This window comes from Aptenodytes forsteri, unplaced genomic scaffold (genome assembly GCF_000699145.1).
Source record: "Aptenodytes forsteri isolate BGI_AS27 unplaced genomic scaffold, ASM69914v1 Scaffold217, whole genome shotgun sequence".
NCBI classification, from domain to species: Eukaryota; Metazoa; Chordata; class Aves; order Sphenisciformes; family Spheniscidae; genus Aptenodytes; species Aptenodytes forsteri.
Genome location: NW_008796222.1, coordinates 4670670 through 4690844, shown reverse-complemented (window position 1 = coordinate 4690844; position 20175 = coordinate 4670670). Strand labels below are relative to the sequence as shown.

The window sequence follows — 20175 nt, the reverse complement described above, 5'->3', positions numbered from 1 at the left end:
GGAGGATCTGTTCCATGATCTTCCCAGGCACAGAGGTGAGACTGACTGGCCTGTAGTTCCCTGGGTCTTCCTTTTTTCCCTTTTTAAAAATGGGGCTTATGTTTCCCCTTTTCCAGCCAGTGGGAACTTCGCTGGACTGCCACGACTTCTCAAATATGATGTATCCATCATGTGGCTTAGCAATTTCATCCGCCAGTTCCCTCAGGACCTGCGGATGCATCTCATTGGGTCCCATGGACTTGTGCACCTTCAGGTGCCTTGGATGGTCTCGCACCTGATGTTCTCCCACAGTGGGCATCTCTTCATTCTCCCAGTCGCTGCCTTTGCCTTCTGCGGCTTGGGTGGTGTGGCTTGAGCACTTGCTGGTGAAGACTGAGGCAAAAAAGTCATTTTTGCCTCAGAGCCCCTCACAGCCTTCTCCATATCCCGGGTAACCAGGAGTTATGAGTTGCAACACTGCACTATGACCAGAGCTAATTTAGTTTTGATCATGCTGAACTTTTGGAATAGTTGGTGCCTGAGCTCTATTAAAATTCAGAGGCTGGCGCCCACCACATCAAGATGCTGTAGGAGTACAGTCTCGGCCATGCTGCAAAGCTTCGGATTTTGCATCCAAATTATGATTGCATTATAATCTGCTTTAAAGCAAACAAAACATAGGGGTGGTATACTTCTCTCTCTCTCTTTTTTTTTTTTTTTTTTTTTTTTTTTTTTTTTTTTTTTTTAGGTCAGTGGTGAGAGTATTTTGGCCAAAAATGGGGAACTTGAAGTACAATTCCTGTGGGGAGAATCAACTTCAGTCTTTCTTCTAGGAGACATAACCACAGGCTACCTCCAGTTTTTAAACTGTGTGGTTGCTGAAATAAATTCAGTTTGTTGGACCAGACAGTAGACTGTGCCTGGATCCAAGATGCTGATACCCTAGATCCTGAGAGAAAGAGCTGTCGTGTGAGTGCTCTCTCTCATGATGCAGAAACTGACAGGGCCTGAAATACTACTTCTTTTTTTTGTTGTTTATTTTTTTGGGGGTGGGAGTGTTTGTTTGTTTGTTTGTTTTTAAATGAGCCCTTCAGTGCCTTGCAACTTGGCTCAGAGTTGGAGGGCTTTTCAGGTTCAATTCTTTGGCATAATTGCATTTATTGCCATGAACTCGATTATTCTACTTTCTGCACTGCGTGCTCATGAAATCTGCAACTAATAGAGTGAGCTGATACCATTGGGCTGCGGCATACAGCGTAGTGTGAGGTTTATGTGGCTTTTATTACTATGCTGGGACTTCCTGTCATTGGAAAAAGTAAAGATCAAGGTCCCACTTGTAATCAGGAGGTCTGTTTGTACTTACGGCAAACTCGGCAAAAGGCCTGCATTAGGCTTCTGACCTTGAACTAGTTTTACCTTTTCTGTGGCCAGGGTAAATATGTACGAGTGGAAAAGGTCACCGGTCCCCTTGTGGGAAGTTTGAACTCGGAGGTCGGGGGATGCAGTGGTTACATAAGTCACATAAGGGTTTTTTTTGTAAGTTGTTTTCTTGGTATCGGGGATGCAAAGCTCCAGAAGGAAAGATGGTCTGGCTGTACCGTTGAAGGACAGGGAGATACTCTTCTTGTAGGCTAATTGTATGAGGTCACCTTTGCCTAATAGCAGCTAGCAGCATGCTGTGCATGAGGTAACTCTGTCCAGGAAAAAAGCAGGTACAATGTATCGGAAGGCTAAAATGAGTGGATTGAAAATGAGAAGAGTGAGCTGGTCCCTTGGGACCAGTGATGGAAGTAAACAAACAAGAAAGCCAGTATGTGAACTGGGAGGATTTTTTACATTTTTCAAACAGTTGATGGGAAAGCCAAGGTTAGATGTTCTTTGCCAAATCAAAATGATTATTTGAAATGTTTTTGAAATTAGAAGTTATATCCTTCTATGACTGCTTGGTAGGACATTGATTCAATAGCAACCAAAAGCAGTCACCATAGTTTGATCACGTAGATATCATAGCAGGAAGCAGGAATGAGGGTCCAAAACTTGCTTTCCCCGCCAGGGAAGTGTGGTTGGTGTCTGAAAAAGAGTTGGAACAAAATGTTTCCTCCTCAGATCATGTCCTTTCCCTCTGCCCTCCTGATTGAGGCTGCGCTGAAAGGGACAGAAGATTATTGGAGGGGAAAAAAATGCTAGAGATATATCAGAGACTTAACAGTGCGAACATGGGGAGGGGAGGAACTACAGCTCTAGTTTGTGAGTAATTTCAGTGGATAGAGTTGAGAAATACGCAGGAGTTGGACTTCCCTTTGTAAGCAACGTAAAAGGCATTTTTATGCCTTATGTCCTTATATCAGGACAGCTGTTTACAAAGGTGAATGTATCGTAGACCAGATACGTCAGGAGTGGACTTATTGAATTTGCAAATATTTTTTGAGTTGTTGATAGAAAAAAATCTTGAAATATGCCTCTGTACTTACCTTCTCAGGGGAAGCCCATGGGCAAGTCGCTGCATGGAGTTGAATCCTGGACAGGTTAAACCATGGTAGTGAGTCAATGAATATATGAGGAAGGACGTAGTCATAGATAGCTGGTAGTTTTTTACATCAGTAGCTCTAGCAGATCATCAGGTATGATAGAGTGGACATTCACTTAAAAACTGCTATGACTATGGCTTGTGTTTTTTCTCAATATTTCAAGTAGCAAATTGTCAGACGTGACCTTGAGAACCACAACAGACAATGCAATGAAGTGTTTCAGTCAATAGGCAACACAAGAGAATGCAACGTAAGGTCACTTTAATAGCAAATGGTTGAGTATCAGCGTTTACCAAGGAAACAGGAATTCAAACATATCAAAGCATAACCATACCACAGCTGGTCAATCTAACTTCCAATCTGGACATTGAAGGTTCTACCAAAGGAAGCCTCATGAAATGCATGAGTGAAACGTTTTTCAGAAAGTTTTTGGCAACACCAATCAGTCCTCACTTGGTTGTCTACAACTCTGGTATTATTAAAGCCAATGAAAGTAAAAGCAAACATGAAGAAAGGAAGTCAGTTTACTAAGAAAGTTAATTAAAATTGTAAAATTACAAACAGGAAACTGGTGGAATTTAATAGCTTCCTCAGACAACTCGCATTTTGTGACTGAGTTGTCAGCGTTATTATTTCTATAACATAGCTGAAAATGGATGTATTTTCTTCTTCCAGAACTTCAGATATGTCCATCTAGTATGAACACCAAAGGATGATGAAACTCAAAACCAGCCTACATTTCATCATTAATATCCCAGATGAATTTGACGGGCAGAGTCTTCATTTTCTCTTTAAGAACTTTGTCAAACGTTTCACTCCGTGCCACTGTCGTGATGTTTTTCCAGTCTCCAACAGTGCCTGAGGAAAGAGGCAGCAAAGGGAGGTGAGAAGCAGAACGTGCACCTCTCTGAAGCCCACTGCAAACAGTGAGTGCTAGTCTTGGGAAGCAATTCCTGGCTTCCTCAGCATCTCCCTGTCGCTGGCCCGTCGAGTGAGGCTCTGTGTGCTCTTTTGAGGACACGCTTCCAAATCTAGGTGCTGTGAATAAAACACAGCGTAGACCTATAATCCTGACTCCTCATAAAGTTATTCAACTCATTTGTTCTGGTGTTTTACTGATTCCTTTGAGATCAAAGAGGAAATTACTAAAAGCAACACCTCTCGTTTTTCTCTCAGTGCACCACTCTCTTTAATCCCTGGAGATCCCCTCCTACGCTGAGCGTTAGGACATCTTAGCAATGTCCAGGAGCCCAGGGATGCCATGTATGGACATGGATGGTGGTTGGTCAAGAAGGTCTATGCTCACACAATTAAGGTGATTTACCTTGAAAAGTAAGAAACAATAAAAAAAAGTATAATCTTACCCCTGGCTCAGTACAACCCTTAAATCCTTCTTGTATCTGACAGGCCTGTTACAACCTGTGTTACAATCAGTAAAACATTACCTTTTTATTGTCCTCAGGAAAATATGGTAAAATCACTGATGTCACGGCAATAAAACTGCTCTTATAAATTTAATTTGCCACTAACCTGAACTCTCCCTCTGAAAATGGGGCATTCCAGCTGAGACCAGAAACCCTAGGTTCATCTCACACCAAGAAGTGTGGGATTAAATAGTTGTTGCGTTGGACTGCTTCCACTTCACCTTTTCATAAAAAACTACCCTTGTCTTTCGCTATGATGTCATCTGGCAGGTTCTTATAGTTCGCCCTGGGATCTTTTCTCATGTTCTCAAATGTAGCGTGCCTCACAACACTGTCCACTTCCTCTTCGCTCAGCTTCTTGCCTAGGAAGTTGCAGATCTTCAGCACAGCACTTCTGATATCCTGCAATAATGTTACTTTGCAGGGTCTTGATGATGCAAAGAACTAAATGCATACAGTAGTGGAATACAGGATGATAAAGGACATACATTTGGGCGCAAAACTGACCATAATTTTTATGTGAGCATAGTCTCCCTTTCATCAGTTGAATACTCAAGAGCAGTGACACTGTAGCTCACTGCAGCAGCGTGCCCTTGGAGATGAGGAATTCTGTGCTCTGCTCCCCACACTGCAAACCCAGTCTGCATCTCGCGTTAGATGCCCTGGCTAAGTCACCTCTGGAATCGCGCCTGTCACTGTGAAGGCACTCAACCCATGGGGGTTTTGTCAGTCTTGTTGTCCTAGCAAGGGACTCGACGTGAGCAACCCAAGGCCCTGAAGGGTGAGAGACCAGTGCAGTGGCACGTGACGTGGGCTGTGCTGCTGTGGCTGGGGCGCTGTGGGACTTGCCCACGAGAAGAAGGACAGCCACCTCAGAGAAACGAGAAGTCTGTATCAGAACTAGTGTGGCCAGCAGGAGTAGGGAAGTGATCATGCCCCTGTACTCGGCACTGGTGAGGCCGCACCTCGAATACTGTGTTCAGTTTTGGGCCCCTCACTACAAGAAGGACGTTGAGGTGCTGGGGCGTGTCCAGAGAAGGGCAACGAGGCTGGTGAGGGGTCTGGAGAACAAGTCTTCTGAGGAGCAGCTGAGGGAACTGGGGTTGTTTAGCCTGGAGAAGAGGAGGCTGAGGGGAGACCTCATCGCTCTCTACAACTACCTGAAAGGAGGTTGTAGCGAGGTGGGTGTCGGTCTCTTCTCCCAAGTAACTAGTGATAGGACGAGAGGGAATGGCCTCAAGTTGCGCCAGGGGAGGTTTAGATTTGACATGAGGAAAAATGTCTTTACTGAAAGAGTGGTTAAACATTGGAAGAGGCTGCCCAGGGAAGTGGTTGAGTCCCCATCCCTGGAAGTATTTAAAAGACGTGTAGATGAGGCACTTAGGGACATGGTTTAATGGGTGGTGGTGTTGGGTTGACGGTTGGACTCGATGATCTTAGAGGTCTTTTCCAACCTCAATGATTCTATGATTCTATTCTATGATTCTAAGTCACACAAAGGTGGGGGCAGCCACCAAGCAGGAAACTTCTGGTCAGCAATCTGAGAGCTCCTCAAGTACTTTAAAGCCTGCCTCTTAAGCACTTCTTTCCTTTAGTGGAACTGTCCTTACGAGCGCAACATTCCTGTTGAAGATACTTGCAAAAGTCTTGTTCTGTACTATTTCAGAAAGGGTTTTTTGGGGTGGCAGTGAAGATAACTTCTGTAATATTGGAAAGTGTTTTACCTAATAATTGTCTAGTAATTGATAAGACCTTGAACCAATGAGACAAATTACTTCATCCTCTCAGAAGTTTCAATTTGAATCTACTCCACAATGGATTAAGCACTTTCCAATATAAAGTGCAATTATAAAGAGCTGTCTGAAAATGCAGTCAATATAGGAACAGAATATCTTGAATACAGTGATACTAATTGACTTCACCTTTTTCATTTCTTTGTAGGTAAGGAAGAGTGCATTGAAATCCTCTGCTTGACTGTACCAGCCTGCAACGTGATCCAGCCACAAACTGGCAAGTATTCAGCAAGGGAAATTATTAAAACAAAAAAATAAAGATAAATACTATTAACAGCAGTAAAACAGCAAAATTATCAGTCATTTAGGTCTTTGAAAGGGTTTTTTTAGATAATATTTTCTGATAATTTGAGGGATGCACACTCACCGTCTTTGTGACAATTCTCCAAGCTAATGTGGCAACTCCCCTTTTGTTTCTAGTAATCTGAACTAATACTGGCAGAAGCAAAAAAATACTTCTCTATCTTTGCTGTACAGCGACTATTCTTATGGGTTCAGCTCCACTAACCAATGCAGAAAGTGTTAAGAGTTTTTCAGTCATAATGGTTATATTCTGAATCAGCATCCCATGCAGATAAAATAAGGAGCTTGCATGTTGTTGGAGAGCAGCAAAGCCATGACTATGCTACTGTCTTTGCACCAGCTTTCATCAGAAAATGGTGTCAAGCTCAGACAGCCTCTGCAGCTTTGGATTCAGGTTACAGCATAGCTGAGGATTCTGATATTTGATATTTATTGATATAATTAATCTCCATTCAATCTGAGGTCATGCAACAGGATTTGGGCTCCTTAGTAAAAAAGATATCCTACCTTTGCCAGCTAAAAATCTGTCCATAAAAAGGTTAAAATCTGGTACTTCCTCTAGTGTGGACATGAATTTGGAGAAGTGGTAGTAAGAAACCATAACATCCTTAGGGTTCCTGGTAACACAAATCATCTGCAAAACAATGAGAAGACTAGTCTCAGAGATATTAAAGGACTCCATTACCCTGACCATCAATGCGTTTTTCCACACTAAAAATGTGTAAAAATGTCTCACTAAAAATGTGTGAAAACAGTTTGAAGGTGACAATCACATTAGGTAAATTCTGGATTATGTAGTGCTGTCAATTTGTTCATAGGCAGTGGTATTTCTGTAATTGCAGTCATTCAGTGCCTGCAGTTAACTCTCTTCACGGGGTCAGTGTTACAGGCTTCAGTGATACTGCTCACTTGTGCAAGGCAGTCAGGTTGCAATAACAACACTAGAAAATCATTAGGTTGACTCAGCTTCACATTTCTGTGTACAGTCACGATGAAGTGAAGAAGAGTTTCTTGTAAATCCCAGCTTTGGTAGTGTTGACAGCATCAGTACTCTGTGATCTAAACTCCTGGCCTGTGGTGCTGGTGCCAGAGGCAGCACACAGGCAGATTTTGAATGACATAAGAGGCAGCCCTGGCATCTTAAAAGAAGGAGCTGTTACGGGCAAGGGTTATTTTGTCTCCTGCTGACTCCTGACCACGCGAGAGCTGCTGCCTCAGGCACAGACCAGGCACCACCAGTGAGATGGGCAGCCTTTTGCCTCTCAACTGGCAGCATGTGCCAGCTTCTACTAAGCTTCTGCTCCTCAACACTTAGTGTCTAATTAGGGAGAGAAAATAGAGCCTGGCATGTCTCCCTTACGAGGTTACAAATGTTTGCAGGGAGAGACAGAAGAATCATGTTCTCAGACTGCCTTTCCAACTGGGTAAAATGACTACTTTTGATTCCTGCTTAATTGAAAATTTATCTGATTATCTTTAGCAAAGCCAAAACCATTATTTCCAAGGTATATAAAATAAGAATTCCCAAACACATTGCAGGAAAACTCAATAAACACCTCATTCAAAAGCTCTGATCTGAAATCACAGAAAAAATTATTCTATGGTTTGATACAAAATACGAACAACCTGAGTTGTTCAAGCAGAGGTGGAAAAGATCCCCCTCCCCCCCCCAAGCAATATTTTTCTGAAGTCACAACAATTTCCATATTTTCTGACACGTGTGCTCCATGTGATTTTTGGGCAATTTTCTCATTCTTTGTGGGGCATCATTTGGATTTCAAATCTTCTGCATGTGAGCTTTCTCTTCCAAACTTCACTGTTACTGTGAAGAAAATGGTGAGCACATTGCAGTTTCCCATTACACCTGTATCTGTGAAGAAGGTAACAGCAGCACTAAGAGCTTGCCTCCATAGCCCCTGTGGGCAGAGCTCTGCCACAGCTCTCCGCTCACTCAGCCACGGGAAGCCCTGCGTCAGAAATAAGGATGGAAGGGGCAGAAGTCATTGGGACCACTATAAGAAAGATTAGCAGAAGTATGAGATCCTTTGCCAGGGAGCAAAGTAACAATTTGCTGTATGGCGGCTAAGGCAATTCTCGGTGTGCTATTAGAAGTATACGTCCCATACACATCTTCAGACTTGCCCGTATGTCCATGCTCTGTCAGTGAGCCTTAGTGTAGTAGCCTGGTTACGCCTGTCTCTAAGGAGATGGAGAGTCCTATTCAGAAACTCACAGCACTGGGGAGCGAGAAAAGGCAGTTCTCACATTCCCTCTCTACCTACTATAGTCCCGTCCTACTCATATTTTCAGTATGGGAGACATTTTTTCAGACTTATAACTTCACTGGAATTGGATGTTTTCACAAGGGGAAAATCGGTGCAAGTCTTTGACCCTGGCAGATCCTCCTGAGATGCACCACCCCTCCCTCTAACAGTGTGGGGCTGAGAGATTTGGCAAAGGGAAACAGAAGAAATGGGCTTTAGAACGTCCCAGTTGCCCCACATGTATGAAGCAGGTGATATTTATACCGAGACGTGGGGAACAGAAAGAGGAAAAAGGTAGGATTTGGACCAATTCACTGAGGCAAATTGGCATGATTGGTTTTAAGGAAATTGTAAAAATAACATCACTTACACGCCCTCTTTTATTTCTCAGGTCTCTTGGAACTAAGTAGTAAGGCAGATGGGTGGCAAAAACATGAGGCAAAGGAAGATTTGCATAATCCTTATTTTTTATTTTGTATTCCAGCCATGGGATTCCGTCCATGGTCTCCACATTTTCTGTTCCATTATGGTGGCCTTAATGAATTATTAAGCTCAAAATGTTCTGAGTCCACACAGTTCCCGAGAAGGAAACCTTTTTATTTGAACATAATTTGATTTTTTTTTTAAATTAAAGATAGTATATTGTCATAAACAGACCCTCTACACAGCTATAATGTGTTTCACTTTGTGAATATAAATACAACCTCAGATACTGAAGAAAGCAAACATTGTCTTGGTGACTGCTGAGTGCAGAAGGGAAGCATATTTTTGTTTTGTCCCTGCAGAAAAGCCATGGCCAGTAACTCAGCCTTCAGTTCCTTCACCCAGTATACTCAACTTCCATACAAGTTATGTCCGTCCTCACCCTCTTGTGGCAACATGAATTGCTGCATCTGTATGGGCCACACACCTAAAAATCTCATACTGAGTGGATCTGGAAAAGACCTTTGCTTCCTGAACTCCTGCAAAGTGTTGTGAGATGTCATGAAACATAACACCATGTTATCAGCTAGTTGTTAAGCTAGTTGTTAAGACGCCACCTGGGAAGGAAGCTCTTGGTTCTGGAGATTAGACTGTATGCATGTTATAGACTTAAAGTCACTGGGCAAGAAAAAGAAATAGCTCTAGGATTCAGAGGAACAATACCCAGTGATTTCACGGCTGTGTTGACTGTCTTGCTCTGCTTGGCATAATCAACCTGGACAATTTTTCTGCGCAGTGGTAGAAATTCAACAGAAGGATTGAAGGGTTCCTTAGACTGATAACTGGCAAGGAAGAAAGAGGATGGTGGGGCAGGATAGACGAAAAGGTGTGAATGAGAGAGAGATGACATTCTGTGCAATTCATAACTCAAAGTCATCTTCCAACTCCTTCCTGTCCCAGGGTAGTCCATCACTTTGCAACACGAAACTCCTACTTCCAAAGATGTGCTCATCTCAGTGCCATAACATCTTTACCCCTTAAATACTGCTTTCTCATCGTCCCTCTCTGCCTTACTTGGACAGCTTACCCCAGTGCTGCCTGATGATGAGCTACCATCGCCTGGGCTCCCTGTCCCCTCGCTCTGTCACCCATGACCCCTCCACAGGCTTCTTGTATCACATCTACCTTCACCACAACCACGCCTGGTGCTCCCTGTCACTCCTTCTGGGCTTCACTCAAGAATGTCTTTCTGCCTCAGGTATTTCACTGAATACCTGAGGGAATAGTGAATTCCAGCAAGATGTTCAGTGACCCTAGGAAAAGGACATATGCTAACAAAACACTGGTTATGTTATCCGAAAGCTGCATCTTGAAGGCTGCTGAAGGAAACCAAATGATAATGGCAGAGGTTCCCAAGAGCACAAACAGAATTCTGAGGATAGCAGAGGCCTTGAAAGTACAAGCACAGATTGGTACCAGAGATGTCAAGGCTTTAGTCATAAACCACTGCTTAATGCATGATCAAGTCATTGATTACTAATCACTAAAGAAATAGAGTCTTGAAAAATGGGTAGACCAGTTTTAGAGCAGAAAGTGAACCTGTATGGAAACGTACAGGTCTAGGCATGTCAAGGCTTTAGATTTCATGTAAGACGACAGTGAAGCCAGGTGGTTGCACAGTTGCATTTGCTTCAGAAACAGGAACGCAGAATTCATCACACTAGTGTCCTGTATTGCTATGCAAGTAAATAGTACTTCATTATCCTTGAAAGGAGATATATATCATTGACTCATATTTGCTCTGATCTCCTGCTTGGTTGTAATTTGGATGCAGTAACCCCCAAACCACCTTCCATGTGAGCCCACAAATCATTCCAGGTATCCCACAATCATCTCCAACACTCATGCACCCAGCCCTACCAAAACTATGTGTGTGTTTTGTGAGGCACAGGAGATCAGTTTCGTTTGTGTGTAGCTTGCTCTGAGTACACCTACAAGATTGAGTCCAAGAACGAGGTAGACCAATTCGGCTGGACACGAGCAGGAGCCTTGTGTCTGGCTGTTCAGGCCATGGCTATGCAGGGTTTGTACTTAATGCTACACTGCATATACTCAGAGATGATTCAGGTCTAAAAGCAAAGCTAACAACCCTAGGTACTTCTGCAGTTAGATGGCTGAATAATAATAAAAGGCAAATTTTTTCCCCCTTTTAGAAACAATTCCATTCTTACCTGATTTTGGGTAAGTAGTTATCAATATGTCACTATCTTTGATTTCAAAATCCTCCAGGGAAGCTACGTACTCAAGTGAAGTACTTACACCAACATAAAACCCTTTGTATGTGAATAGATATTCTTTTGATGGTTCCATTGTTAATCTGTTGTCCTTATAGGTGATTAACCTGCAATAAGAAAACATAAAGTTATATCATTTTCTTTGGTTGTCATCTCACAGAAACAAACAAACAAACAAACGAGTAATTCAAACAAAGAAACCAGTGCTGGCAAATTTTAGCAAAATGCATTTCAGCAAAATTCTGGAAACAATACACTGAAATTTAGCTTTCAGATTTTCACAAGAACATCACTCAAGATACATTTCCAATGGAAAAAAAGAAAGGTGTAGAGCAATACCCTTTACTCATATACAAGTGTATGCTACGTGCATGTAAAAACTAATGTAACTGAAGGCAAGCTATGTAAAAATCATTTTTCAAGATTCCTCTAGGATCTGGGTGACTGTAGAGTTTTCTTTGGGATGCCAGTAGCTCTTGAACAGAGCTAGCTTAATTACCAAGCTCTCATTCTGAATTTTGTGACTGAAACTGTGTTCAGAATGTCTTATTACAATTTCTGCCTCCTTCTGCTTATTCTCTGTCTCATTACTAATGTTTTTCCCATAGTAAGCATAATTTCTGTAAACTAGGATGGGTAATCATGAACGTGTGTTATTTTCTTAAGCACGCCTACTGGTTTTATGAGACTGTTGTCTTGTGTCTCATTAACGCCATTGCCATGTACTTGCCAGAAAAAGACATTAATCATCACTGTTGTGGTGACTAGGGAAGACCAAACGCTTGGGGAGATACAGGAAGAGTAACAGAGAGACTGAAGAGAGAGACTGACTCTTGTAGCTGAGCGAGACAAATGGAGCATCTAGGTTTGAAGGTTTTGGTCTGTGTCTCTTCTGCAGTCTTTGAGCTGAACAATACATCCGTGGATTTCAGTGAGCTTAACATCCCGGTCTGTCCCTCCCTGCTCTGTAGATGAACTATTTATTAATACCATTAGACAATGTACAAGCCTTGGCAGAAATGACATAAGCAAGTTCATTTCCAGACGTGGATATCACAAGCATTGTCTTACGTGGGTTAAAATATATTTGGAAAGAGAGACTTTCCTATCTGGAATTTTGTCTGGGTTTCTGTCCCCTGCCTTCCCCTTGCAATGCGACCGTTCCCATGCCCTCTTGGACTGCTGCATTTGCCATTGCTTCACCGTCGGGATATCACCATTGCTCCACCGTCGGGATATCACCCTTGCCCAGATTTGTCAAATCAGCTGATTGTGCAAGATGTACTGCCCAAGTGATCTGAATTCACCACAACAGGCAGTCCTTGGAAATAAGGCCGCTGATTCCACCTGTTATTATCAGCTTCTCTCCAGTTCGTACTCTGCTTCCCCTTTGCCTTCCTGGTCTGTGAACTCCCCTGGCCGGGCGCTTGCTCCCTGCCCGGCCCTGCACTGCCCTGCTGTGCCACGCCAGCAGCGCTGCCTTTGGCGGGAGCACTGCCCTTCAACCTGCTGTCGTGCTGTCGTGATTTAACCTCAGTCGGCAACTAAGCACCATGCAGCCGCTCACTCACTCCTCCCCCCCCCCCCCCCAGTGGGATGGGGGAGAGAATTGGAAGAGCGCAAGTGAGAAAAACTCGTGGGTTGAGATAAAAACAGTTTAATAATTGAAATAAAATAATAATAATAATAATAATACACAAAGCGAGTGATGCACAGTACAACTGCTCACCACCCGCCGACCGATGCCCAGCCAGTCCCCAAGCAGCGGCCCCCCCGGCCAGCTTTCCACAGTTTATGTACTGAGCATGACGTCACATGGTATGGAATGTCCCTTTGGCCAGTTTGGGTCAGCTCTCCTGGCTGTGCCCCCTCCCAGCTTCTTGTGCACCTCCAGCCTTCGCAGTCAGTGGAGCACGGGAAACTAAAAAGTCCTTGGCTAGCGTAAGCATTACCTAGCAACAACTAAAACATCGGTGCATTATCAACTTTGTTCTCATCCTAAATCCAAAACACTGCACCAGCTACTAGGAAGGAAGTTAACTCTATCCCTGCCGAAACCAGGACACCTGCACAGCCGAGGACGTGCCCTCCCGCTCGGATGCCTCAGAAAGCACCTGGGGATCCCTGGTGGCGTGGCCGCTCTGGCTGGTTGGCAGGGCAGGGGAAGGGGCACAGCGACCACTGCCATGACCGGGGACACCCGCTGCCTCCCTGCCCTGGGCAGACAGGGCCGGGTTATCTTCAGCGGCCGCAGGAGGACACACGGACGTCCCTCTGGCACAGCAAAGGCTGTGGCAGGCCCTGATCTAAACAACTCCTTGGGCACGCAGTGCTACCAAGTTTTAAGAGAAACACATGCCTTTGTTTTATGAGATTAATCAAATTTAATTTCAAATTAACACCCCCACTTGTTATCATTAGACAACAAAAAAATCCTTTGCTTTGGGGGCGATGCACAAGCTCAGTTCTACTGTCAAAGACCCACGGGCAAAGAAATGTGTCTGGAAGTCTCCTTCCTGGGAGTACTGACCCCTGTGCTTGCGCTGCCCTCCCTCCACCCGTGACGGTGGTGTGGGCCATGGCCAGGGCAGCAAAGGGAGCGAGGGCAGTGAGGGCAGGAAGGGTAGCAAGGGGAGTGAGGGGAGCCTCTGCTGTGTGTGATGAGGGGCTGCCCGCCTCACCTCACGGCGACAGGCGCCGCCCGCGCCAAAGCCTGTGAAGTGCTTCAGCCTCACGCCTGAAGCCTGCATTTCACTGACTGAAACAACCCCCAACGAATCGGAGCTCTAAACGGAGAAAACCCCACATTTAGAAACCAAGGGATTGGTACACTTTTAAATTCAAGTTGTGATAACAAAGCTGAGGAAGTCCTGAGAACGCAAAGATACGGAGAATGAGTGAAAAATGTGAACGAGTGAAAAAATACAGGAGAAAGAGCAAGGAATTTGTGGGAAACAAAAAGGGGACACATTCAATGCACAGTATACAGAAACCTTCTTGATCTTGTTCTGTCAAAAACATGAGGTTTTATATCACTCTGGGACAAAGGTTATTGCACTGCTTGTTTCTTACAGATGTATGAATATACCATGAAAAAATACACCATGGAAAAAAAGCCTTGCCCCATTTCCTGGAAAGCCTACTCATGATCTAGTGTATCTCAAAAACGCATCTCAAAAATCTGTCTCCAAATGCAGGCACAAGGGTGTCTGCCAGTTAATCTCCTAAATCCACGGTGACCACACACTTTTGCTCTGCTTAGTTAATCATCTCACAGCTACAGCTCCAATTTCTTTGTTGAGTGATGCAGAAAAGCCCATGTGAGACTCCGTTTTCCACACCAGCACTGAGATAACCCTGCTCTGGACAGCCATCCTCCTCTCAAGCACGGACCAGCTCTAGCCCCTAGTTCTCTGCAACTCTTTCTGGCAGTACATGCTAAAATGGTCTACAAAAGAGCTTTATGTACAATTATTATTATTTTACTGAGAGCGTAATAGACCATCATTTAACTCACAGGTCTACCGTTCTAATAATTTCAGGCATACTTACCTCCTCTGCTCTCTGTTCGGTGCCCACGGAGACATGTGCTAATACTTCCCAGCTCGGTGAATGCAAGTAATTCTAGAGCTGTGCGAGCCGTCACATTTCCTTTTTAACTGAGATGTGAACATGTGGACACTGTGCTGGTTGGCTTGCTTTCAATATTTGCTTATCTTTAACACACACAGAGATTAGAGAACTAATATAACTCGCAAAAAAAGTGAAAGCAGTCCAGAAAAATTTTTGAAATTATTTAAATATTCATTTTGATTTATCTTCCTCCTTTTTTTTTATCAACAGTATTATTGCAAAAGATTGGAGAGGAGCAGAAGTGAATAAAATCTTTTGCTTTTTTGCTAGATTTTGGGGTTTTTTTCTCAGCTTTCACTGAACTTTTGCTCAAATTGTTTTTTATCTCCAAGCTATGTGTGACAGTAGTCCCAAATAGCCTGAATCCACTACTCCACCAAAGCAGTTGATCAGACTGGTCCAACCAGGTCTCAGCCATGAGCCTGGAATGAGCTACTTGGGTTAATCACGTGTATGTGTTCATGTTAAGTTTTTCTGTGAGGTATTTTATAACTGAAATAAAATAATGCCTGAGACATTTCTCCCTGAAACCTGCACTCCAACAACATCACAAAGAACAACATTTTGTTCCCCAGTTCTGTGTTGTGTTTTGTATAGGATTACTTTTTAACCTGGATCAATTCCCCAGGTAGTCCCTGAACTTGCACAACCGGTCAGGTTGGTCAGCACGTGAATGAGCCAGAAACAAGAGTAGGGCTGAAGTTTTTTTCACCACAGAGGAAACCCTTATTGTGAAAGATTAAGCCTGTTCTGCTTTGCTTTCTGCTCCAATCATGCATGTCTCTAGCATTTTGTAACTGCAAGTTCTACTCTAAGTGTTTAATAGTAATGAAAGGCAACATCTATTGAGCCCAAAACTAGACAGGGAGGTGCGCCATCAGATGTTCCAGCTCCTGGCACATCACTCTGAAGAATCCAAAGAGTAACAACTATGGCCCCACATCAGCTTCTTGAACTAGCTGGAAAGCGAACAAGGTGTGAGTTAGGGCAAGAAACAATATTTTCCAGTGAAAAGAAATAACGTGTAAAGCCATTTGGCTTTTGGACAGATAGTGAGTGGGGAAAGCATACAAATTCTAAGGATACTGTAAAACATCAGCATCCTAAAGTTAGGATTTGTCCCTGCTTGTCAGCAACACCGAATTACAGTCTATCTGCAGTTAACTGAACATAGGTTTCATGCATATTATCTTTTTCAGGATAAATAGTCCATTGCAATATTAATAATTAACCTCGGGATCCAAATACCTAACGTATACTTACATTGTAGGTGCAGTTGCACAAAGTTCAGTGGGAGACTGGGAAAGGAAATGTATGGTTTATTGTATAATTTAAACAAAGCCAATGTTCTCGGTGCTATTAACACCTTATGTCCTTCTCTGGTTGTTTCCTCTGGTACTTTGCACCAGTACATTTCTGTACATACTAATCATAGTTCTTTTCACAAGCCTCTACAGTGACAGCAAACTGGTGTAGCTCTGAAGTTCCCTATACAGACAATAGACAGGTCTCCTGCCTACCTATACTGTAAAATTAAAATGTAAAGTAAATGCCTAAATTAGGCACATGGAATCCCGCAATAAGTTTCATATAAGTTACTGCAAAACACATTCAACATGTCATAGCAAAAAAGGGCAAACTAAATTAGACCACTTCAACACTCACTTTAGGAATCTGCATAGGAACAGATCATTGCCCACCAACTGAGGAAAAAAAAAGGTTTGTAAGGCATTCCTTTATTTTAGACATGCCTCAGGTACTATTACATACCAATAACACCTAGTATTGACTCTTATTGCACAAAATCCTTACCAAAGATACATGACGCCTGAGTTACTAGAGAAGCTTCTCAGAAGTTAGCCTTACCTAACGGCCACAGTCAGTGTGGAAGGCTAAATGTAGCCATTTCTCATGAATGCTGTATCTGTTCTTGTTGAAGATTATCATAAGTTTTTTCATTGAATCTTTCCACATTTTGTGTTTGATAATGAATAAGCGACTATAAGAACATTTTGATTAATCTTTATGTTAGGTTATGTAGGGGTTGCTGTGATACTAATCTTTATGTTAGCGTTATGTATGGGTTGCTGTGTTATTCACTGGACCATGTTAACCTTATTCTTAATTCTCTAGAGTGTGACCAGACCACTTAGACTTTATTGTATACGGGATGACTTACTTGACAACTTGACAAGACTACTTTTAAGGTGTCCTGAAGTGAACTGCCTTCATTATAATACTAAAAAACACACCCACAGGTCAAGAAGACCCTTGCCCAGGTGAAGACCCCTCCCCTGCGCAAGCATAGTAACAGAAGAGAATGACACAGCAGATATTATAAGTGTATGTAAATCACTAATCAATCATTGTAACTGGGAGTGTACTACCTTGTAATTTTTGTGTATAAATGTAACGGTGATCTAGCCATAGGTGTGCTTGATTTGTGGAAATTCCACCTTGCACCCGGCGCCGCAATAAAGAATGCCTGCTTTCTAAAACTCCAAATTGAGTCTTAGAGAGTTCATCATCTGCCAACTTACGGTAACGTTCTCTCCTACAGGATTTCTGTCACCGGCATACTTTGTCACCCTCTTTCTTTCACTCCTGTAATTCACAACTGAATGTGTTTTACCTGTGTATCTTGCATCCAAGTTCCCAAGTTCAGCAAAGTGGTGGGGGATTTTAGGTTGCCACAGCAATTCTAAAACACCATGAAATGGATTGGTCTTTGGAAGATGAGGTGTTCAGACAGTTTTGTTTGCGTATCCCCACTAATGCACCAGAGCAGGATTCCAGCAGAGATGCTTAAACAAGTGCTGTTAATTTGAGGGTACATTTTTTCTTTCTTTGAGAGGCAGTTTTCTCTCTGATAGCCATTAGTTTGTGTTTTGTCCCCAAAGTTTTCCAGCTAGAAAGAGAGAAGTGTTTGGTGCATTTTACACTGCAGAAAAATGAACAGGGTGAAACTGAGGCCTGAGAAGTTTTGGAAAGAGTTCTAGGCACGGTGTCAAAGCCAAACAACCCCAAATGTATATGCTACACAGTGGGAATCACATGTTTTCACATAACATGAGTGGTACATGAAAAGGAGATGTTGCCAGGGCAAAGTGTATAGGGAGTCACAAGGAGGATTGGGCTAATTTTCCTCAGCAAAGGATATGGAATGGTGAACCAAATAGGTTTACCGTTTGGTGAAGCAAATTCTGAATTTTCTACTATTATGTGTATTATTTGCATGTTTTAACTTGCATTTATCTGTTACTTTTCTTCTGGGAAAACAAAGTAGTTAACATAAATTTCAGTGACTTAGCTGTGGGCTAGCTGTGAGTGCTTGCTCCTTGACTCATACGCTCCAGAGGATATGTCAGTAAATATGAATTTCCATGCTGTTTTCAAATGGTTCAAAAAAATCTAGAAAACAAGTTAGTTCAGCTAAAAAAAAAAGTGCTTGATCACCCTAATATTTTCCAGTCTTTAGATACAAAGTCATTTTACAAAGTTAAGCTCATAGGGAATGGGATGAATCTTGAGTAACACTTTGGTAAGGGAAGTGTGAGAACCAGGATGGGAGGTAGTCTAGAAAAGATCATTTTTGTTATATTTTTTGCTTAATTTTTTACTAGACCCTGACCCCCTGCTTCAGTACATTACTAGTCGATGAAGGTGAGAGTTCTCAAAATATATAAAGTGAAGAATAATATCAGCTATTTGAGCAAAGCAGGCTGACAGTCTGAGCATGGGAATCCTCTGTTCTAGTTTCAAAGATAGTGTCTTCCTTTTGAGTATGAGGATTTGACTAGTGCTGCATTATAACCCATTTTTCATAGGTTCTGCTTTTACTGGGAGATCAAAGTCATAACCAAACTGAAAGATTAATAATTTACAAGAGTGTGTTAAATTTTGAATGGAGAATCTGAGAACATCATGCCCATGAAAGCAACTGTCAACTGGAAAACAGCTTTTTAAAAACTATAATAACTTTTTTCCAATAATTTAAAATATTAAAATCCACTAGGGTAAGAGGAAACTGAGAGGAATGTTAAAAATTATAAGCACTAGATGCTGTAAAATATGTCTGGCCTAAGAAATGTGACAAAACCAACGATATGACAACAAGATCACCTTTGAATTAGACCTAAACCTCTCTCTTTTAACAAAGTCTAGCCACTTACTTTGGCTAGAGCTGAGCATTGAACTCTCCATTTCACACAACACTGTGGAGCCATCTCCTTGCATTTCCTGCCTTACGGTAAAATATGCCTGTGGTCACAGTTATCCATGTATTTAATGCACGTTTGTGTGTGTGCACATGTTTTAACAGAAATATAAAAAAAAAGCTTGAAAAGGCCAGGGACTGAAGAACATGATTTTCTTTTCTCTCAGTTGGAGTAAAGACCTCAAATCCTTCTAATTGCTTTGCATGACCAGTAGCTGAAAAGCATTACACCATCTACACAGTTTTTCTGTATCCATAGCAAAAATTATCAACTAGACATCTTACTACTTCTGTCTTGGCTGCTCCCCTCTAAAATTTCTGTATCTTCTCCACAAGCCTCCACCTTCTCAAGAACTATCTAAAGTGTTGCTGGCTTACGCTGTTGTAATGTTTGCTTAACGCTGTTACACTTTCTCATATTCAAGGTATTTACAAGCACTTGTCTTTTACAGCTCTGCTTTTCTCCCTTTAGCCTGATTCAACTTCTGATACATCAGCTTGACACTCTTCTTTGCCATTTGAATAAAAACCTTTCTCCTTCAATCTGTTTGGAAAGACTTCATCGTTTGCCTTGGGATCATTTTTCATATGTTTGGATATAACCTGTTCCCACCACAGTCTCTGGTTCATCTTTTATTCAGATTTTTTTTCTTCAGAGTTGTAGATTTTCAATCAGATCCTGCAAAGGAAGGAGTAGATGGGGAGTATACCATTAAATATCTCATTATACTCCATTCAAGATGAGGTTTATCAAGGCACTTTGGCATTTTACCTCTCAGTGCCATTTTGAACAAGCTTAAGTGCCAAAAGCTATATTTTGGCAAGAGGAACTCTTGATGTCTCTGGATCAAAAGCATTTAATGGAAAAATCTTTATTTGCTTAGTCTGTCTACTTTAAGACTATTCTCCAAGTGAGGTGATGAGCTAATGCTGATTTTGGTCTTTAAAATCTTCAATTTTTTTCTCAAAATTCTATAGACTCTCCAGTTTGTTAAACCACTGCAAAGGACACAGGCTTTTTTCTGTGGAAAGGACACAGATTTTTTTCTGTGGAATTTAAGCTAAGATGCCACAAACCATATTATAGGTGACATACATAACACACAAAAAACAGCGCTGTAATCTTGTGGCCATTAGCTGTCCATAGAGGAATGAAAAATATTACCCCATTGTAAACTGTTGAACATCTAAGAATGAGGACAAAACCCTGCATGTTTTTCGCTGGTAAGTCTTAGAATGATAGAATCATTAAGGTTGGAAAAGATCTCTAAGATCATTGAGTCCAACCGTCAACCCAACACCACCATGCCCACTAAAC

At 42.3% G+C, this 20175-nt stretch overlaps 1 protein-coding gene across 1 annotated transcript; it reads right to left on the bottom strand.

The window, feature by feature from the left end:
- Positions 1-3240: 3240 nt before the first annotated feature.
- LOC103907088 (amine sulfotransferase-like) lies at positions 3241-16464 on the bottom strand. Its single transcript, XM_009289191.1, is given in 7 exon segments — positions 3241-3365; positions 4153-4333; positions 5854-5948; positions 6535-6661; positions 8662-8883; positions 10932-11115; positions 16454-16464. Coding segments are annotated over 7 exon segments (945 nt in total).
- Between the last annotated feature and the right edge of the window lie 3711 nt (positions 16465-20175).